This window comes from Fringilla coelebs, assembly GCF_963513975.1.
Source record: "Fringilla coelebs genome assembly, chromosome: 6".
Taxonomy (NCBI): Eukaryota; Metazoa; Chordata; class Aves; order Passeriformes; family Fringillidae; genus Fringilla; species Fringilla coelebs.
In genome coordinates, this window is record NC_140034.1 from 17324857 (window position 1) to 17347874 (window position 23018).

A 23018-nucleotide genomic window follows, 5' to 3' on the forward strand; every position below is an offset into this window, starting at 1 on the left:
ATTAAAGCTCTGCAAGAACACAAGCCTCAGAAATTGTGGGGAAGGCTGACTTCATTTTCTTTTATTCATGTTGATCAGCACTGTTGGGTTGTTTGCCAGTTTGAATTTGGTGCTGTATTTAAGGCAGAGGTTTCTGACATCCTCTATGAAACAAAAAAGTTTGTTTGCTTTCTCTGGATTTAAGTAGGATTCTGTTGGCCACCACAGATGAACTTCACCAGGAAGAAAAAACTGACTTCTACCAAGTCCCATAATAGTTACTTGATGTGAAGAAAAGCCCATGCTTCCAGAGGATTGATTCTTTCCTAATTTTAAAAATAGAGCATCTTTGAAAAATGAAAAACAATAAGGGAACAAAGAAAGAAAATTACTTATATTAGAATTGTTTCTGTTTACTAGAATAAACTAGGAATTTTCTAACAAAACATTTTTTCATGGGATATAACAAAGCTTCAAACCCAAGTGATTCACAGACACATTTTGTTTTTGACATATTTTTCCCAAAACAGAAACAGGATTCTGACAATTGAGCAGTCATCATCCTTAGTGATCTGCTAAAGAGCCCTGGTTTCCTTGTGTGTGGCTTGGCACAGCCCACTCTGTGGCTTGTCCAGTCACAAGTAACTCCTAATCCCAACACAAGTTTGTCACAGAGCCAAAGGTTCATTACCCAGCTGAGCTGACACTTCTCAGACATACAGCACTTCTCAGGCTCCCTTTGGCATGGGGAGAAACTATCCTTATTCCAGGAGAAGGTCCCCAACTGTCCCAATACCAGAAAGGTTCCAGAAAGCACTCTCTTTTTTAGATTCAGCAAGTGGAGTCCTCAGAACACTCAGCAGTGTGCAGAATCCCAGGCATTACATATCTCTCTGCTCTATGCTGCTTTGAAAAATGAGAAAATATATTCCTGCAGATATATTTTCTTGTATGATCTGTAGAAACTTTTGGAATCTCTGTATCTGAATGGTATCTTGAGCCTGAACTAGCTCCCTGAGGTCACCTGCTTCCTGTGACTCCTTTGAAGACAGTGCTATTGCAAACTGTCCTATGGCACTCTGAGCACCAACACTGTGCCCTGCAACAGTTGCAGAGCTGAGGACTTTACTGGGCCAGTTGCCAATTACCAGCCAGCTCCTTCCTCAATAACTTGAGTGTCTGCTTTGTAAACAGTTCTGCTAAGAAATACTTCCATTTGATACCTTGGTCTGTATCATGGAGTAGCACTTCAGAAATGAAATCACAGATATTCTGCTGCCTAATTTACCTTAGCCTGGAGGAAATGTTTTGCCATCAAGATATAGATCTTACCAGTGGCACTTATGGTGTAGCTGCAGCAATGTGAGCTGTATCTCTGCGACAAAGACCGTGCAGAAATCTGCATAATTTTCTACATCCTTAGGAAGGTTCCCAGCATGTTCAGGACAGCACAGAAGAAAGTTCTCAGCAGGAATGCCAGGCTGAAGCTGAGACAAGAGGGAAGTGATATATATAGAGAGATAACTTTTATCCTATATATTTTCCTGGATCATATTAGTTCCTTGTTCGAGAAATTCTTACAACAGCCACAGGAAGTGTCTCTCCCCCATCTGTAAATGTAGATGAAGTTTCAAGTTCAGAGCTCTTGTTTGCAATGAGATTATGCCAATTTTAAGCCTTTGCCATAGTCAAAACACAAACTGCACCTACTCCAAGCAATGATATTTTGTGCAAATGCTCTAGGGGATTAAAACACTTCCCAGTGAAATGGTGAGAAGAAAAACAGGCATTTCCTGTGTGAAATAAATGACATCATTAATGAATGGATCCTTTCATTATGTTAAAGGTCTTTTCCTCTTTAGAAATTTAGCAATAAAAGCTCAAGCTTAAGGTAATTAATAAAGAAATTAAATGTTGTAGGAACAAGCAGCTGTGCAATGCCCTAATTGTGTAAGGACAAAAATCTATCTTAGGACTGATTATAGAATCACAGAATCATTTTGGTTGGAAAAGACCTTTAAGATCATTGAGTCTAATTGTTAACCAAACACTGTCAAGGGCACCACTAAACCATTCCATCGAGTAGTCCAGGAATACACAGGCAGGTTTTGGAGCATAGCTTCATTGACAAAAGGCAAGTGTCCACACTGACCATGCTCTTTATCCAAGTCTATGTCTTCAAAATACCTGAAGAACCTGAGAATGAGGAACAAAGACATTGAACCTGGAAATATTCAGTGGCACTAAAAGACAGCTAGATCTCTGCAGTTTGAGCAAGGCATAGTGAGCACCTGTGCTGCTGCTGCTGCTGTAGTTCAGCAGGTGACTCTAAGCATGTGATCCTCATCCTTAAAACCTGCATGACTACTGGCCCATTACAGGGAGGTCTTTTTTGCCTGCAGTCACCCTGATCACCTCTGCTGGTCCTTCCCTCCTAATTTCTGCCACCTTGCTGCCTGGGTGTCTGCTTAAAAAGAGTGATGATATCCAGATAACTGCAGCTCTGCCTATAATGTGGACAGAAGACTGAAAGTAGGATTTACAAATCATTTACAATTTACAAATTTACAATTTACAAATTTATGATGTGATATTTAGGCTGTTGAACCTCAGTTATAATGGGAAAGAACTTTAGGAAGAGCAAATACATGAACTAGTATTAATGGGTGATATTGGATGTTTTTTATTTAATGGGAGCTAAATTAAAAGTGTAAGTTTGTTACAAAACATGACTGTAAAATCACCTAGTAAACAAAGCAGGTCTATGTGTATTTTGAGTCATACTAATGATTTCTTCAGGGTGAGAAGGCTCTGCAGACAGGCTGGATGACACAGTATTTGATTTGAGTAGTGAAACACTTTACAATCTGTATAGAAGCACAGTGCAATAGATGGTTTTTAAAGTGATTTGAAAATTCACCCACTTTGTTATTTACTTGCTCAATTTTAAACAGAACAGGAAAATGGTTCAAAAGTTTCTACAATAAAACCTCATCCATTTAATTTCTTTTTTCCACCACTCTCCTGAATCAGCTCTTGAGGCAAGAGATAAATCATTCTAGGGGAGCAACACAGAAAAAAATATCTCTAGTAGGAACATTTCTCCTTATAAAAGGACAATTTGAAAAGCTTTTTTTATACAGCTTCAGCTGCATAAATTACAAAACATTTAGTGTTTTGTCATGGCAAACATATTACCTGCTACCTTCTGTTGTTCTGCTTTTTTGGAGTCCAGACAAAGAAATTGGAAGGGAAAAATGTAGAAATGTTGAAACTGTCACTAATGGCTCTCAAGAGTAGTTAAGGACACCCATGAGTAAATATCTTATTTCTTTTTGCAATACTTCAATACTATAACTTCTGAGAGTTGTACCCCATGGGGTGTCAGACAACAGCCAGAATACAGCATCCAGTGAAAACGTGGTGAGAATTCCTTTTATATAGCTTTACCTGGAGGATCAAAATTAAACTATGGGCAAGGCCAAAATTTTACAGAGGGTGCCAGGACTCTTCCAATGTTGCAGGGTTTTGGTTTACAGCTTGTCTGAAAGGCAGCATCTCCTTCAGCACAAGGATGTTTAAATTTGTGGCAAAAGAGGAAAGAATGGCCAGTACTGCTCTCTGGAGCACGCAGACAGTCTTAAGAACCTTCTCATTAAGGCACAATCCAGTTGGACCTGCTGACTTGATAAGCCAGGAATATTGCTGCCTGAGAGGGATGAGGTAGACTCTAGCTCTTTGAGCAGATGAGAATTTCTATTTAAAGCATTATACATGAGAAATGAAAGGAAGAAGAGCAGTCTGTATAACAAAATTAACTCCTACTTAGAAAAATAAGAGAAACTGACCATTACAAAATATTTTTCTTAGAACAAACAGCAAAACAGTGCCAGCACGTAGCATACAGGGAACGGAAAAGAGATGTGATATAGGAAGACTACAAAAGGAAGACATTTTATAATAAGGAATTGTTCTGCAATATGAAAGGAAAGTTGCATATATAGATATTATTTTACCCTAACAGCACTATTCTATTTATATCTTTATGGAAATAACTTCAGAAAAAAATATTTCTGCCGTTAACTGGACTATAATATTCCTTTATTTTCCATGCCATTAATGGACCATGGTTTTGCTCTAAGTGGTTAAAAATTTTTGAGCTTGATTATATTAATAACTTCATGTGTGTGCATAAGAATATGGAATTCAGTATTGTGCCTGTTTGGTGGGCATTATCCTCTACCAGAGAGAATCAACAAAGCTCAGCTGCCCCTACAGTAAGGTATGAATGAGAGAATCACTAGCACAGATGTGCATGAGGAACAGCCTATTTTACAAAAAGGCTGGACATGATTTCTGTGAAATTCTGACCACTTACCAAGAAAAGAGTCTTGCAGAAAAGAACAAAATGGATGCAAATACAGGCTTAAAATAGGAAACTGGGTTTTTTAAAGTCTGCACCTGCCTTTAGTATTTTTAAATTCAATGTTTTGCTACTTGGTTTGCAGTTTTTTTGCAATGTTACATTTTTACACTGAAGGAATGCATGCTTTCCACTTCTTTAGTTTTCTAATAACCGATAACTATCAGATTTTCAGCAGAACTACTTTCTATTAAAAACAGTCACACTTAAAATAAGCATATTAGTTGTGTGTGAATAAAATCACATTTAGGGTCTCATTAATATTCTCATTGTGAGAACAAAACCACCTCAAACTCAAAACTGGTATGAGGTTGCAAAAAGCCTGGGCTATATTTGCAATCAACAGCACCTACTGATATATTGAATTTTCACTTCTCAAGAAGTCTGAAACACTTCCGTGTGCCATATTCTGCCTTCAGGGATGGCAGTGTGAAATCAATGGAACACTGAAGCCTCATGAATGCTATAAAAATCTCCATGCTATAATACTAAATATTTTTCCTGGGAATTTAAATTATAAAATAATATTTCACTATTTAGCTACAAAAGTTCTCTTTTTTTCATTTTTAATATTGAAACAATTCTGGTTTTAAATATTCTTAATGTGCTGAAAAAACTTTAATATGTGAACTGCTGGTATACCAGTCAGCTGAAGCTTTAACAGCACAAATAATTCCACTGGACAAAAGTACTATCTATCAGTAAACAGAAACAGTAACAAAGCCTTTATCTTCAGTATTTTATATCCCGACCAAATTATTCAAAAACTCAGTTAAGACAGTCAAAGACAGTCAGCTAACACTGGGATATAAGTTTGCAAGCCTTCCCCCAGCATTTATGAGATAATTTAGAACAAATTTCTCCCTCTTTGTATATGTGGGTTACTCCAAGTCAAAATAATTATTTTATATTAATAACTATATTATATAACATTATTTAAACTGATTATTAGTTAATAATCACTTCCATCAATATAGTTTTTGCTTTTTTTTTTTACCAGCCTCACTACTCTGCATACCCAGACCTTCTTTGTTCCTAGAATTCATCCATGGGACAAATTAAGATGGCTCCTGTAACCAGCAAGTAATTTGTTTAAATAAGTGTTTTTCTTTTCTCCATCCAACTTATTCCACTTCATGGCATGTCTAATCTTCTCAGCCCTGATTAAGCTTCTGCTTTCAATTAAAAAAGCAAGTTTTCCTCCAGGAAATAGGAAAATTGTGTCACCACTCTAGTCAGAAAACCCTCACGTGCTGAGTGCCACAGGCTGTAGTACTGCTCTCCAACTCAGCCTGCAGGAGGCTCCTTTGGGAACTTCTGGCTTGGAAAATGAGAGATTCCTTGGAAATGAGGATTAGGCAGAAGCAGTAGGATAAGAGCAGGGCTATCAGTTCATGAGGTCAGCAGGCTGGAGAGTGGCCTGGCTGGGGAATGGGCACATTCTCCAATTGGCTTATCTGGAGGAAGGCAACACCTCCTGGAGCTTTCCTTGGCCTGGTGTTTGCATGCCCAGTCTGCCAGGGAGCTGCAAACGCCCTGCTCTCCTCCCTTTTCTGGCAAGGGCTGCAGTGCAATAGCCTGGAGATGGAGGCCAACATTTCATTCACACACACAGGGCTCCTACATGGTCCCTGCTGCATGTCACCTGAAGGACTACATGCAATTCTCAGCAGTGTTCTGTGCAAAACATGGACAATAACAGTCCTTTCGTCATGCTCTTTGTCTCCAAGTCATACCAAAGATATCAAACACAAGCTGAAAGAGGTACGGCTGCCAGAACAGAGACTTCCAGCAAAGTACCTAATTCCCTGCAGGACCAAGTTCTTCAAAGTAACCTTCTGTTTATTTTTAGCTGGTTTTCTTGATGACTATTTTTCCACCCAGTTTTTTTTTTTTTTTCATTTCAGCAGCAGTAAAGATATTGTTATATCTGATTTCACTGCTTTAATCAAGTAAGTACTTCTCAGTCCACGATCAGTTCTATTTTGGGCTGGTTTAAAGTTTATTTAATTTGAGATATATACCAACTAGTGTAGCATTATGGCACATCTCAAGGCCTGCTTGATCCCAATATTTAAATGTTGGTTTATTTTCTGAAGGTAAAAAAAAAATCTAAGAAGTTTCGTGTAAATTTTTCAAAAAATTCTTTTTATCTGCACTCTAAAAATAGAAGTAAAAAACAGCCAAAGAACAAGACTCTATATGCAGTGCAATTAACACCCTGCTTTTTTCTCTTTTCTTTTTTTTAAGGATAAAAGAAATATGAACATATACTATCACTGAACCTGGGGAAAAAAGCCCTGGCAGAGGCCGAAAAATGTAATCTCATCCATTCACTGCACAATGAGGGAATTAAGGATTCTGCATAATTCTTGTGGAGTGTCTGGTTAACCTGAGTGTAAAGGACTCTGGCGATGAAATCTCTATGTCATTGCCAGGCAGGCTGCACACTTGCTTCACTTCATTTAGAAAACTTTTTCTCATATACAATCTGAATCTTCTTTGTTGCAATTTAAGCCCATTGTCTTTTATTTCTTCCTGTCATCATTCCTTTTCTAAAAACTGGCAAAATGTTTGTCATTTTAACTTGCCTGGAATTTCAAACCCTTCTAAGAGTTGCCAAAGTGCCCATTATTGCTTTAGTAATTACTTTGAATATTCTAGAATGCAGTTGAGTTAACTTAAATGATTTTAAAAGATCTGACAGATTTAGTGATTCTAACCTGTTCTTTTACTTTCCCCTTTCTTACAAGTGTTAATTGTACCACACAACAGTTCAACGTTGACCTTTTCAGATACAGAAAAAGCCATTACACATTTCAGCCTTCTTGGAATCATTTGTTGAGAGTTCTTCCTCTTTTCTGTACAGCAGACCAATGTTTTTCTTAGTCTTTCTCATCACTATTGTGCTGATGAATCACTTCACATCACCCATGATACCCCTTGCTAATAGCATAATTTTGTATCTGTTCATCTATTTCCATTTTATTCCTTTTATTTGTCTTCACTGATCTAATTTTCTATCTATTTTCTGTATACTTTCTTCTTGTGACAGAAATTAATTTAAAATCTATACCTTTGTCTTTTACTAGAGCTCTTGTCCTCCTTCTATATTTCACATTTGGATTCCTTGAGCCAGCATCATTCACATTTTTTTTCCAGGAAGCTGAAAGTCCCCCTTAAATAATTTTTCTTTAGTCTTGGTTCCTCTGAGATTCTAAACTGCAGATCTGTATTTAAAGCTTTACTCTCAAAACCCCCTGGTTTTCTGTACTTCTTCCTTTCCCTCTGAAGAACAATGAACTCTGCCACTGCCTGGCCATAGAATTTGCCTTCTACACTTACTAGCTTAAAGTCAAATCCAGAAAGGGTTTTTCTTAAGTTGCTTATATGTTTCAAAAACTTACTAGGGAATTTGTGCTCAGGTCCCAGCATATTCACCTGGAAACAGAGAAATCCCCATATTATTATAAAGTCATGCCCTGGAAAATGCCAACTCCTCACAAAAATCTTAATCCTGATCTTCTTAAGAGAGTGTAACTGATTTCCTTAACAGAATTTAAGTATTTTTAACCACTTACTGCTCTCATTTAAATGAGAGAGGGACAGAACCTGTGGCAGAGAAGTTACAGTCAGTACTGCCAACCGTGCTGATCTGGTTCTGCTGCTGCCTAGGTGTCCACCTGTAGATTGATAGGGTGGGATTAATTTCACCAAAATTTCAACACTAATAGTAGAAGTATGAACCTTTGCACTTGACATGTCAGCTATTTTATTGTAGTCAGGGAACAGGCACATTAGGACATACAAATTCATGGGATTTATTTCAGATATCTTCTGTAAAGCTGGATGACTGGCAGTAACAGAAGTAAGAAAATTTACATGTGAGACCAGACCTGGCCCTTCCCCTAGCCTTTTGCATTACAAACACGTGGCTTAACTTTTGTTTTAACCAGTGTCCAAGAGAGAACATGTTAGGCTATCACATGTGGACCTTTTTTAGATCTTGCTTATAAAAGCAAGATTTCCAGATTCTTTAATTTTATACTTCCTTTCTACAACATTATTTGCTTTAATTTTTCTACATTGTTCTGCATATAGCAGAGACTGGTGACAATCCTATCATTATAATCAATGTTCTCCTTTTCACATTTTCTCTGTATCTTTGCTTTATACAGATCTGCCATATATTATAGAAAGCTTTTGGTAAAGTTAGAGTAAACCATCTAACTTGTCTTTCAAAGGTGGGCAGTGTTCTAGTTTGTTAACAGATGCAATCCAAGGCTGGTGGCAATTACAACTTCAATGAGTTGACAACTACATGGTAGTCTCTGTAAGGCAAGTAAATGGCCTCAGTTTACCTGCAGCTTCCCTAAAAAGCCTTTTGCTCTAGAGATGCCTTTCTTGCTCTACTTATGGCTCAAGGGCTATAGCAGGCAGGCCATTGTGAATTATTAGAGCTGTTTGCAGCTTGTGTGCAGTTTTGAGCACCACAATATTAAAAAGACATTAAGCTGTTAGAGGGCATCCAAACGAGGACTGTGAATACCATGAAGGGCCTCGAGGGGAACTCTATGAGGAGCAGCTGAGGTCACTTGGCCTGTTCAGCCAGAAGGAGACTGAGCAGAGACCCCACTGCAGCCTACAACTGCCTTGTGGAGGGAAGGGGAGGGTCAGGCACTGATGTCTTCACTCTCATGACCAGTGAGTGGACTGAGGGATTGGCCTGAAGTTGTGTCAGGAAAGATTTAGGTTGGATATTAGAAAAGGGTTCTTCACCCAGAGGGTGGTTGGGCATTGGAGCAGGCTCCCCAGGGAAGTAGTCAAAGCCCCAAGCCTGACAGAGTTCAAGAAGTGTGTGGACACTGCTCCCAGGCACATGGTGTGACTCTTGGGGCTGTCCTGTGCAGTGTCAGGAGCTGGACTTGATAACCCTTGTGGATCCCTTTCAACACCTGTGTTGTTGATAGGGATCTACAATTCTATAATTCTAAATACTTGAGGCATGGTACTGTTAGGTAAGGGTAGATTGTTTGGTCTCTTTGACACCAGGAGTAAGCTTGGCCATGGCTCCAGCAAAGTACTTAATTCCTTGCAGGACCAAGGAGCATTTACTGCAGCTGCCACTCTCTGCTCAGTCTATACACAAGAAGACGGGGTGACCTCAAGGCTACACGCAGTAGTCCAGCTCTCTGGGTTTAACGACCTTGGTGGTTTGCTGGGCATTATCACCCACACTTTTCTTTTGCACAGCTGTAACTCCACTTAGCAGGAACTGCACTAGCAGGTGAAAATGAGGAAACAGGCACTTTGTGACACTTTTCAGAACTCTTTCCTTCACTCCATGACACAGCTGTAACATGGACACTGCAGCTGTTTCACCCCATACAGACTTTCCCATTAGCAAACAACACTTCCATGAGCAACCCTTTCTATAAGGCTGCTTAAAGGAGATGCTATGACTCCTTCTATCCCTTCTGTACAGTACACCATGTGTTGCTCATTGCTGTCTATTATAAAAATCCCAGCCTTCACTCCAGGCAATTTTATCTTTTGGGCCTCAGGTAATGTATCAGTTGACAAATTTCTTTTCTCACCTGGTATCCAGACTTTACACCTCCAGCCCAATTTGCTGTAACTTTTTGCAGAGAGGAAGGGCGCAAATTTTAACAATTTCTTCAGAAAATGTATCTCATTTTGTGAAGATGATATAATTTCCTCCTTTGCCTCACTGCTCACACAGTTCACACAGAGAAGACAAGAAGCAACAGGTTCAAATTGAAATAGAGGAAATTCCATTTGAATAGGAGAAAAAGACCCTCTTATAATGTGAGGTTGGCCAAACAATGGCACAAGGTGTCCTGAAAGGATGGGGAGTCTCCACCAAGAGAGATACCCAAACTGCAACAGGATGCAGCCCTGAGCAGCTGACTGTCACTGGCCCCGCTTGGAGTATGGGGGTTGGGCCAGACAATCTCCAGAGATCCCCTCCAACTTCCAGCGGCCTGTGAAAAGGGCAGGAATATCGTAAGTCAGTTTCAGAAGTTACTTCACGTTATGTGTTTTTAACAAGACACATTTTATTCCAGCTCCCTACTTCTTGGAGGCACTACTGTTCCAAGGTACCACAGAAGTCCTTGGATATCAGAGCACCTGATGATGACTGTGACCCTCCAGTCTAAGCCTGCTGAATACCCAGAGCCTACCTAATATGTCTTTGTATAAAACATATAAACATTCACTGAACTGCAAACTGGGACTTAGATCTTGTTTTACTTTCTGGTCTGCAGATGTTTTATTAGGCTATGCAAAGTGGAATAGTTTCAACAGCGGTGGGCAGGGCACTTGGATGAGACACAGGAATTGCTTCAAGTCCTGACTGAGAAAGAGGTGGCTTTGAACTCTTCCATCCTGAGCTATTACTACAACCACTTGACTTCTAAGTAAAAGGGACACTACATTATGTGACAAAGGGTAGACTGAAAGCAAAGTGAGCTTTTGGAGGAGCCCACTGGACATGTATGGATTAGTTAGGCAGCTGCCTTAATGGGATTGAGAGGCTTTGACACCATCTAATTCCTTGGGATCACTTCCTGGACAGTCTAGGCAGTCTCCTAGTTGGGCAAGTATTTGTGGTTATGTTCTTTTATTCCTAACACTTCCCTTACTGCAAAGGCAACCTTACTACTGGGTCACACTGGACACCACTGCATCAAGATTAGAGGTTACAGGCTGAGCACTGATAGGAATAAACACATTTATGGAACAAACCCTTTAATTACTAACCTGAGAAATTAATTATTTTTATTAGTTCAGCTCTGTTTAGCTTTGTATTTTCTTGACAAATGGAAATAGGCTGGTTATATTTAATTTTGACCTCTTGACTTGATGCACTGATACCATGTTCCAAAATTCATGAGTCTAACATTTTATGCAAATCTTAATTAAAAAGACAGGATTGTTCCCTTAGTTACTGCAAAACTCTACTTTCCTCTGAAATACATGATGGTATTTCTTTCTAGCTAAAGTAGGAAGCAGTTGATGTGACAAACAATGTTTGACTGATGCTTTAGCAGTAAATCAGAATGACTAGGTTCCCCTTACTTACTGGGGAAGAAATAAATTTATTCTGGTGGAGTAGCAAAATAATTCCTATTGTGCAAAAGAGAAAAAAAAAACCAAAAAGTTCACAAAAAATATTGTTTTTACAGCAACTTACCTGCTAAATATAAAGCTTCTATACCAGCACATAGTACTGAGTGTAGAAGGTGAGCTGATATTAAGAATATGTCATAAGCACCTATTCCTAAAAAACTGTTTTTAACTGAAGACATCAAATTTTGTTTAGCTGTAGGAATGTACAGAGCCACCAGAAGTATAGACTGAAAATCACATGAAATAAACCTTCATACTTTTCTCAGAACTAGCAAGGCTGCAGCTAGAATAATACATTAATATTGGAGCACTGTACTAGGGCATGAAAGAAGACGTGGGTCATTTGGAAAGAGCTGAGAAGAGCGACAAAATATTGATTTTAGAGGTGTAAAACAAAATCTATTGTTAGGATGCCAATATGGTTGATACAAATGAGTGTGTGGTTGCCTGCAGGAGAACACTCCTGAGTGGCACATCTGAGGAGACCTGGTCGAAGCACAATCCTGAGAATGCCTGGAGAGCTCAGCCTGCAGCACAAGCTAAGTTAAAGCATTGAAATGCACAGTCAGTCCCACAAAGCAGAAGTTCTGCTGAGAAGATTAAAAAAGAGACATGCTATCGATATGATGAAGAAGTGCAATGCTGCTGACAAGATTAAGAAAGAAGGACGCAATTCATAAACCCACTGAGAAAGTGTCATCACTGATAAGACTGAGAAAAGCAATGTCAGGTCAAAAGAAGGAACAGGATGTAAACTGCCAAAGTCTCCAGACCATACACAGTCTGAAGGAAAATGGAGTCCTTAGGACATTTCTGTAGAAACATTAAGGGAGCTGTAAAATGTGAAAAATGGAAATCAGCAAGTAATAGAAACCACCAAAAAGTGTGAGTGGGTAAGTGGATACTCATGTTTGTGATCATCTGCAGGTAACAGGATCACAGACACGCTTCTCTCCTTAACAATCTTATTTATATAAGACAAAAATCAATGCAGAAATACTGGCATCAGTTAACACCTGTGAAAAGTAATCGGGTCACTGCAAGAGGGGTTGCAACACTGTGGTTTTCTGAAATGAAAGAAAGCTGAAGGGACACACTGGCAATGGTCTTTGAGTACCTAAGAGGTCATTCTGAGTATAAAAGATGACAAGAGAAAAATAACACAAGTCACTGAACTGCAGTAAGGCAGACATCAGGAAAACCTCAGGGTAATAATGCACAAGGCTGGATTCCTTGTTGAAGCTGGGGAATCTCCAACAGTGCAGATTTGAAATGGCATCTTGGACAAACACCACCAAAAAAAAGTCCCATATAACTGACCACCTCTAGGAATAGACACAAAGCAGGTGGAATTTTTGAGATCTGGTCCAATCTGATCTGATCTTTTAACTATGATTTTATGGCTGTAGCACATGTTTGCATAAACTCTGCTTATTTATTTTGATCATACAAGGATCACACTTTAAGGGACATGTTATAATGGCAAACAAACTGCAGCAATCCACAAAAATGGTCTTAACAATGTTATAAATTATTTTCAATTGCCAGTTCAGCAGAACACTGAAGCACAGTTCTTGGGTCTTAAAGACTTTACATCTAAGGATACAAACCACTCAAATCTTGAAGCACTGACGAAATACAAAACCAGCCCGATGATATCTTTAACAACAGAATAACCTCAGACTTAAAAAACTCAGTATTAGAGAGGAGTGTGCTGCAGGACAGGGCAAACTCTTATACGTCCCACATAAAGCAAGACATCTCTAATCTCCTCTTCAGAAAAAAAAAAATAAACCAAACAGTTAGTGGAGATTTGGTGAAGAATTAAATAACCATACCTCAATGTATATTTCATTCATGGAGAGGGACTGATGTGAACTGGCTATACCATTACTAAGATTTAGTGATCCCATTTGTCACAGTAATAACTGCATACAGATTGCCTGTCTTTAACTAATCTCCCTTCCTCGAGGCTTTTAGCTGTCTGCAAATGCCTAAATGAAACCTTTCTGTTGACACCCATGGGCTCCCTGGGGTGCCTATGTCAGTTCTTCGTGCTATCCCTTTTCATCTTAATGTACACCTGTCAGACTGCTTGGAATTTCTATTCAGTATCACCTTCCCCTGAAGGCTCCTTCAGCCTGAATAAACTTGGGTTTATTCACAAGTGAAATAAACTGTGCCCACCAACTTGATGGCTCTGTCTTGAAAAGCCTGCAGGAGCAAAAAGCTGAGTGGTTTGAAACCCAATCTTTCCAAGTTGCACACTTTGCAGCTGGACGCCACAAAATCTATTTAGCGGTTCTTGTTAAGACCAGACGATCCTCAGAAAGGGCCCTGAGCGTACAGCCTATGAAACCACCAGGTCTAAGATTTTCTATAACATTTCCCAGAATTTAAAGATATACATGATTGTTTAAAGCTTTCGGCTTTGGATGCGACTGATCTCTCACAAAGTTTATCACCGTATCCCGACGACAAGTTGATCCGCGCTAGCAAATGACACCCGCGACGAGCATCCTTGTGTCCGCTGCCCTGCCTGCCCGGAGCTCGGCCCCCAGCGCCGACCGGGCTGCCCGGAGCTTCCGCGGCGCTCCCTGAGCTGAGCGCTTCCCGCGAGAGGCGCGCCCGCGGCAGCGGCTCTTTGAAGGAAGAAGGCAAAAAAAGGAGCAGCGAAGAGACAGGACCATGCCCGGGCACCGACACGAACCCGCGAGGAGGAGAGAAACAGCGCATCCCCGGGCCCCCAGCCCTGGCCGCGCCGCCGCCCCGGTGCCCGCCCGTCCCGCCGCTCACCGATAGTAGAAACGACGGTGCCCACGAAGTAGAAAGCGCCGGTGAAATCCCATCGGGGCCGGATGTCATCGACGCGGATGCCGGCCACGTTCGCCTCCTCGTATTCCCGGAGGAAGTGCCGGAGCTCGGCACGGCTGAGGTTGTGGCGCCGGGTGAAGTTCTCCAGGCGTTCCTCCCAGCGCTCCTTAGCCTCCCGCTCCGTGGGCAGCTCGATGGCCGAGAAGACGGCGGCGCCGCACAGCATGTACAGCACGATCAGCACCGCCAGCAGGAGGAACCGCGCGTTGTCCGCGTTGAGGCGACCCGCGCTGGAGCAGCAGCAGGCGCCGCGACACGCCATCCTCCGCCCGCGGAACCGGGCTGCCGCGCCGCCACGCTACGTCGGGGCCCTGCTGCCGCCGCCGGGCATCCCGGCGCCGCCCGCCAGCCGTACGCGGGGCCGCGGGGCTCAGGGCGCCGCGGAGCCCGGCGGCGGCGAGCGGCGCTCTCGGGAGCCGGCCGGCTCCTTCGCCCCGGGGGCAGGGCGCGGCCCCGGCACGGCCCCGCGGCGGGCGCGCTTCGGGCTGCCGAGCATCCTGAGGGCCAGGGAGCCGCTCGTCCCGTCCCGTCTCGCAGAGCCCCTCAGCCCCAACGCCCGCCGCGCGGGGCTCCCCGCCACTTTCATATCCCCTTCCTGCCCCCGCCCCGAGCACGTCGGAGCCCGGCGCAGGGACAGGCACCGCCAGGCGCCTCCTGCCTGCCGGGGGGGACGAGGCGGGACCGGCGGCAGCTCGCCCCCCGCCCTTCCGCTTCGCCGCGGGGCTCCGCCGCCCGGTTCCCCGGGCCGCCGGCACCATGGCCTCGGGGGAGCCGCGGGCCGGGCCGGGCCGCGCCCCTGGGGGCGGCTGCCCACAGCAGAGACGCGGCCGCCGCCCCCGAAGCCCAGCGCTGGCGGCGGGCAGGGCGGGCGGGCAGAGGGCGGCTGCCCCGCGGCCTCCAGCCCTCAGAGGGGCGGGGGCCGCCCCCCTTCCCGCCCTCAGGTATTCGGCCCGGGCTGTGGGGCCGGGGAGCGCCCGAGGCAACCGGGCCTCTTAGAGAGACCGGGCATGAAACCACTCAGTCGCTGATATGCCGCCCCATCAAAGCCGTAAAAATTAGCACCCTTTGCTAAAAGAGGACACCTCCTTCTCCACAGGTCTGGTTACCCACTGCCTTCCCGGCAAGGTGTTATATCTCTGTCCTCCAGGGCATGGTAGTCGAAGGGAAATTGTTTAGGGAAGACAGAAGCAGCCTTTCCAGCTGCTATGTGGGTTTAAAACGCGTTATTTGCAGGTTCAAAGAGCAGAGCTGTCGATCCAAATCTGCTGGAAATATCATTCTCACTATAAGAGGAAAAAGCTAAACTCAGCAATATCTGGTAGTTGCTACAGTGCTGAATTCTACTTTTAAATAATTGGGGGCTGGAATTCAGCTCTGCTAAACGTAATAGTATAGAAGCACATTCTTTCCAGGGAAGGACAACCTACATATATTTCTTCAGAAAGCAGGTTAATGAACTGCAACATCCACTTCTCTCCCGCCCCCCAATTTTCTAATAATTGTGTTGCAGTCAAAATGCAATGGGAATGAACACTACGATCTTTGAAATCTCCCTTCATGGCAGATAATTGTACACTCCATGCAGGAGCCATTGATTGTCTCACAGCCTGAGGTATTTGAGTATTGGTCTGAGCCCTAAGGGTGCACTGTGGGCAGTTCCAATGCCAGTGTTTGAGAATGGATCACCATCTGTGTGGCAACAACTGCTATAGCAGTAGGCACAGGGAAAAATGAGTCCTTTTCTTATGTTGCACAGTAAACCACCAGCCAGGGATAAATGGGAGTTGTGTTTCATTTTCTCCTATTTGTTGTTATTCATAGGTGATACATCATGCTGCAGGTTTTTATTCCCTCTTAATTAGCCTTTAGCATAGACTTTAGCATGGAATTTAAAATTAGCAGCAATACTGGAAGACATTAAATAGCCAAAAATAGGAAGATGAGATGCCAGCCAAACTAACCAGACTGTGCTAAGCGCTAAAGGTAACAACATGCTTCCATAATAAAATGCTGGTGTATCTTTAAACTTATTGGCAGTTCCTATTTGAAGAAAAAACCCAAACCCAACCTATATTTCACTGCTTTGCCAGTCAGAAGGAAGACAGAGCTCAGTCATTGCACTCTCAAGCAGCAAGGCAGCAGAACTGAGTGAGCACCCTCTGTCCACACCTATGGTTCCATCCATCAAAGCTGTTCAAGGGTGGCTTGGATTAGCACAGTGGGAAAAAGAGCCTTTAGCTGCTTGCAACCATGACATCAATGTGATTGCCCAAAGGAATGTGAACAACAACAACACTATTCAAAGGAATATCCAAGGCAAATTTTTCAAGGTTATTGAGTTCCTCCTTATTCACATATTATTTTGTTAGTGTGGAATAGTCATTTTTGTGTTTGTCTTGGGCATAGAGATAATTATTGCATTAATGCAGGTAAGATTATCTGGCACAGTTTTGAAAGATGCATACTACTGTCATTGCTCATCAGAAATTGCAAATTCCCTTAATTTGTCAACTTTGATCTTGGCAGTGATTTAATGATCTCTTGAGAAGGTGGCTTTTTAAGGATATGCTCCCTGTTAAAGGGTAGAACAAGAGTAAGTGGATATTGACCGGAATCTTGAAAAAGAAAATGAGAATATGGCTTATTCTAAAGAATACTTTATTGTAAAACAGGTCACTATTCCCACTGCTCTTGGGTGAATAGCTGGAAAAACTGGAGTGTGTGGAGAGCAGGAACAGTGTAATCAGTCAGCCATCCATAACATTTAAGCAAGGAGGAATACAGAAATGCAGCGTGTTCACTAGCACAAGAAAAATAAAAAGTAACTTTTAGTTTCAGGTAAAAAAAAAAAAGTGGTTAAACATGTTGCTGACATTTAAATTAACCCCAAATCAAAGTGAACATCTTGCAAGCCTGAGCCCTGAATGCAATGCCATCGCCCACAGTAGTCACTTGGCATCACTATCAGGAAACATGCTGTTTTCCCTACCCCTCAGCACCATGAGCACACACCTCCCTAGTGTCTTTGTGTGCAGGCATTTGGTGACAACAGATTGGTGGTGGTAAGGCTTAGAACAATTGTAAAATAATAGGAAAGAAAAATCAATATATTTACCAATTCTGTTGATAATACTGACTGACAGCCCTGTAATTAAGAAAGCTAACTGTCACTGAGTACCCCAATAATGATTACTAGTAAGTGTCTGGTCAGAGTAGAGTTGTTATTAATGCATCATCAAATTACCAGGAAGACTCATGTGGAGGTTTAGTTACTCTCATTGACAATGACAGTACTTTTTAATTACTCCTTTAGAGGTGATTAGCTGGTACACTTAACCAAAACTCACTGCTTTTCTTTGTTGAAGCTATGAAATGGCTGCAATGTACTCCTGAGCCAACTTTATGCCTAATGAAATATCCTGACAGAGAAGCAAATAAACCAGCCCTCCATTACTTTTGATACTGAATAAAAATTCTTCAGGAACATCATAACCTCAACAAAAACTAATTTGAACAACAACAAAAAAAAAAGAATACAAAACTTCATGAATATGTGAAACTGGGCATCTAGAGTAGGCTAAACTTTTCAACATCTCTATTGCTTTGCTGGGAGTTTCAAAGAGATTCCATCTTTGGGAGACTCCTTTTGAATGTGAAGTAAGGAATCACATTAGTATTTATCATGTCCAGTTCTGGTCCCCTCAGTTTAGGAAGGACTTCCAACCAGCTCCACTGCCCTTCTCTGGACATGTTCCAGCCCCTCAATGTCTTTCTTGTCATGAGGGGCCCAAAACTGGACACAGCACTCGAGATGTGACCTCACAAGTGCTGAGTATGGAGGAACAATCACTGCCCTGGTCCTGCTGGCCACACTATTTTTGACACAAGCAATGTGTTCTATTGATGGAACGCTGCCGATTTTATAAAACACCTGGGACTACACTTGCAAGATAGAGTTCCAACCCAATCTGAAATGTACACATTTGTAACACAGAACAAAGGATATATTAACAAGATTGCCTTTATTTTAATTTGAATTTTACATATAATAACTTTTATTCCAGCTACTGGGGTCAACTGACAGTCTCACAGAGCAGTAATTTTAAAATTAATTACAGCTATAAATGCAGAGAGACTCTGAGAACAGTTCTTATCTTGAAAACCATATTAGGAACCACAGTAAAGAAAAGCATATAAAAAGGTATTCAAAAAAGTAGGTTTACTTGTGATAATATGGTTACAGATTCTCCAAGAATCTCTCCCTTATTAACATTTTAATGTTTCAACTACAAATTAGCCATTACAGCAGACATTATAGCTTACAGAACAGAAACAAGCAGGTTTTGCAAGTAGCACGGCAGGCTCAGTGTCAGCAAGTGGAACATCACAGAGTACTGGAAACACTTATGATGGAACCCACATATTTCCATGTGTATCAGGGGCATCAGTGTAAGGAATATTCCAAATCCACGGTTGATCTGTAAACCAAAAAAGAAACATACTCATATCAAATTAATTTATCAAATGCAAAATTTGGTTCTCTTCCTCTTTTCCCTTTGGGGGCAGAGGAAGGTAAAAATTCTCACTGATTTTCAATTATCATCATGTGCAATTTCAGTTTAGTGGACAATTTTGTTTTCTTTTTATAAACTGTAAGATACAGCGTTTTCAAAAGGTTTTGCTTTCCCCCCAGATATTATTTTAAATATAGTTATAACCCAATATGCTCACCAGCTGTATAAGAATTGTACTTCAGTTAATATAAAAGTACAGTAATGCAGCCAAATTTGGTATGGCCTAGTGCCAGCAAGTTTTGTGCTGCATCTCTCTTAACCCAATGTAATTATAAATAAGCACTGTAACATATTTTCACAGGGACAATAAGAATTCAGTACCTAAGAATGACTCTGCCTGACCTCTGAAAAGTTCACATTTACCCCTCACTTCTTCAAACATTACACTTTCAGATGAGCAACATAAAATTTGCTCAAGGTAGCTATTATTGGTTTGCACCATACAGTTCCCTCCCACTTCTCAGAATACAGAAGCTCTTTCCATTCTTGGGAAGAGAAAAGGCAACACACCAGAAGTTATCTGCTAGCTCTGCAACCTGCTCTGTGCTCTTCCTCCTACCATACATGTGGCAGAAATGCAGCTGTTCTATGAATCCAAGGTATTATTCTACTCCTTGCAGGCTACTCCTACTGAAATTGAGAAAAATCTTTTTACCCTTTTTTCAGTGAGTTTTCTCAATTAAGATATTTATGTAAATCTAGCCTGCTTCTTCTCTCCATGTACAAAATGAGCCCTGAAGGAATACAGTGACATTAATCTGTAATATGCATAGATTAAACTGAATTGTACCAAGGATGACAGGAATAGCTATTGACTGAGATTACTTTTATCCAATTTGAAATTTACAGGATCCAAAGACAACTCTTGACAATACAGGAAGTGAGAATTACTGTAGCAAGGAAAGGACAGTAAGAAAGTGACAAAATCAGTAATGAAGAGTTAAATAAAGTACACAACAGCACAGTGACAAGTACCATGGCAATTAAACATGGGGCAGAGGGACCACTGCTACTAAGTACTCATTATTACTTGCTACAGGAGTGTCCTTGATTCTTGTACTGTAGTTCCATGTGTTGCAGTAAAACATATCCCAGCTATGCAAATGTTTTAAAATGTGTCTATTTACATCAGAAAGACAGCAGATGGGGAGTTGGTTGGTTTTTTGTTACAGTGGACATATATATATATATATATATTTTATTTTTTAACTATGTTTTTCAAAGCATATAAAAAATAAAAGGCACCAGAAACCAGAAGGAACTATAGCACTTAAGTGACAGTGCACTGCCAAGAAAGCTCTCTAGGTTTCTGGCTCAACTGCAGGTCATCTAGACTTTGAGTCATCCCTTAAAGAAAAAAAAGTAACACCATTATTTTCCTAAGCTTGTTTTATCAGTCTCCTGCTGGACAGCCATGTGTACCTTTTGTATTTTAGGTGAATACATAGTTTAGATAGTAAACATTAGCAGTTAAAAAAATGGGTACAGAATAAAGCAAATGTTGGGAAAAGCATTGAGGATTTCAAACATACATTCAGATTTCAACACTGACCTCCATCTGTGACATCAGAATAAATCCAGTCCCACTCAAGCACTGGAATCTGTCGCTCAAGAGTACATTATGCAGCTGAGACCTATCCATCCTCCCTACTTTCCTACCATCTGGCAGTGACTCTGCTTAATTCAGCAAAACATGCAGGCAGAGAAAAACTTAAGATGTACAGAAATAACTCCAGTCACCTCCTTAAAGCATGCTGAGAGGTCTCAATAGCTAATTTAGCTCTTTCTAATTGTAGCTATCTAAATAAAATTTGCTCAAGGTAGCTATTATTGTACTTGGAACTTTGTTCTGTTAATGGGATGCTGTTGATTTTATAAAACAGCTGACAGTATTTTAATAAGTCATGTGCAGAACTATTGCTGATACAAATTATAATTCAATTATTTATAAAATGGCAGGTTCAATTTAAAACTATTCATCACTTTTAATAGGATCTGTAACAGCAAGAGAAAGACAATGACTGTGCACAAATACTGTATGATGGCAGCTGTTTACTGCTGCACATGAAAATGACTGCCAAGCTTCTCAAAGTTAATTCCTTTGATCTTCCTGGGGTGTGTGTGTATGGAAACAAAAGCCCCATTAAATAATTTTTGAAGTGTCCTTAACATACCTACCTTTCACACATTTCAAGATCAGTGCTTCATTTCTGATGCCCCAATGTTGTCTCAACTACACCTCACTATAGTTAGCTTTATCTACTAGGCTGGTACCACAGCTTCACTCTTGCCTCATTTACAAGAGGCAGAACTCCAGCAGTAGAGTCAGCACTCAGTAAAATAAATGGGGCCATTCCTGTCCCACTGCTACTTAAACATGGTCTAAAAGCTCAGGTGGAGCTTCAGTTAAAGCTCAGTAGTGTTTCAGTTAAACTCAGATCTTTGAACATTCTCTCACAGCATAATAGACTACCACATTTTACTTAAAAGTAGAGAGGCTCTGGAGAGCAAGAGTAACACCTGAGTATCACTCAAAGAATCCATGCTGGCAGGCCACCTCAAGCCTTCATGTTCTCATGAATATGACAGATGGCAGTACAGTCAAAACTAGGCACACACAATTGAATAGCAAAGTATAAAACACAAAGCACCTTTGTGATCCTCTTCCTATGGGTGTCTTTTGTACTGTGAGTGGAGATCTGGATGAGAGAATTCCTGGTTGATTTCTAAACTCAGAGACCAGATTCTTACCTCTACTTAATTTTACAAGGTAGCTTCAAATCAACAAGTATTCATAAGTATAGAAAGCTGACAAATAACCAGACTTCAAGTCATTCTACATGGCAAACTCATTCCCTGCTGCATCAATCTGGAAAGTTCTTCCTTAAGCATTTGCAAAAGGTGCACACTGCATTTCAGTCTCTCTTGTCCCCTTTCCTCTGGATGAGCATGGCATTCAAAAAAGAACTAATCTTGTTCCTCTCCGTGCAAAAATCATACTTAAAGATCTCAAGAAGGAGGAAAGGCAGATGGGGAACAGATGTGGGATCTATATGAATATTCACAAACAAAGTGATGATTTCTGAATGCCAGGACAATGACCCCTTGTTTGGGGGAAAAAAAAAAGAGAAAAAAGCACCACCGAGTACTGCAGCTTTAAACACAGGATTTACTTTGTTTCTCAACAAAGTGCTAATGTGATGAGGGGAAAAAAAAAGTATTTTGACTTTTCTATTTTTTGGGGGACACCTCCCCCAAATTGTTATTAAAAAACCTTGATACATATGAATTAAAAGTTTTCAGTTCCCTCCACACAACAGATGATTTCCTCAGTCAGTAAACTGTATAATATCTAAATCATAAATGAAGTGAAACTCCTTGACTACAATAAGCAACTTGTACTGGCAAGAGAGATAATAGCAATACTGCAACTGGGATGTGATGATGGGAGCTCAATGAGAAAATGTTATACAACAAAATCTCCGTATTCGTTTAAAAGAGTCTATAAGAAAATACAAGTCTGAGTACTGTTAAAGACACAAGTAAATTTTACTTATAATATCTTGCTAAGTAAGATAGGCTATTGTGTGCATGATTCCCAAATACCAGACTGGATAATTTTCAGATTCCCTTCCAAGGAACTCTCAAATCATACTGCTGGTCCATAGGTTTCATTTATTATAGCATAATCAATACATTGAGCTTTGCAATAGTCTTTTTTATTATGACAGCCTGAACCTGCTGGTTAACTACAGAGGCCTTCAGGAGACTGATGTATCTATATGATTTATCTAGATACTGAGGAGTACTGTCAGCTACCAGATTTTTTTTTTTTAATTCTTTAAAGGTTTTGCCCTAAAGACACATCTGCTGACCACAAATGGCCTTCTGCTGTTCAGCTACCTATCAACTGCAATTGCTCAAAACAGCAATGTGAAAAGAGTTAATAATGTACATGTTGCACACAACAAATGTTACCTGCTAAAAACTGATGAGGTCCTTTATCATGTCAG

The 23018-nt window shown here is 41.0% G+C and overlaps 2 protein-coding genes across 4 annotated transcripts in view; both read right to left on the minus strand.

Moving 5' to 3' along the window:
• Positions 1 to 14693, minus strand: part of KCNK13 (potassium two pore domain channel subfamily K member 13) — a gene marked incomplete at its 5' end in the record, with an annotated part of 48461 nt that extends 33768 nt beyond the window's left edge. The window contains one exon of the mRNA XM_084207502.1: positions 14354 to 14693. Coding sequence (XP_084063628.1) covers positions 14354 to 14693 — 340 coding nt within the window. The remainder of the gene's footprint in view (positions 1 to 14353) is intronic.
• A 3761-nt stretch (positions 14694 to 18454) lies between these two features.
• The window catches only part of TDP1 (tyrosyl-DNA phosphodiesterase 1), a 38338-nt gene continuing 33774 nt past the window's right edge, over positions 18455 to 23018 (minus strand). For all 3 annotated transcript variants that reach the window (XM_084207277.1, XM_084207276.1, XM_084207278.1), the window contains exon 16: positions 18455 to 18909. In XM_084207277.1, the coding sequence (XP_084063403.1) occupies positions 18836 to 18909 (74 nt within the window). In that variant the 3' untranslated portion in view covers positions 18455 to 18835. The remainder of the gene's footprint in view (positions 18910 to 23018) is intronic.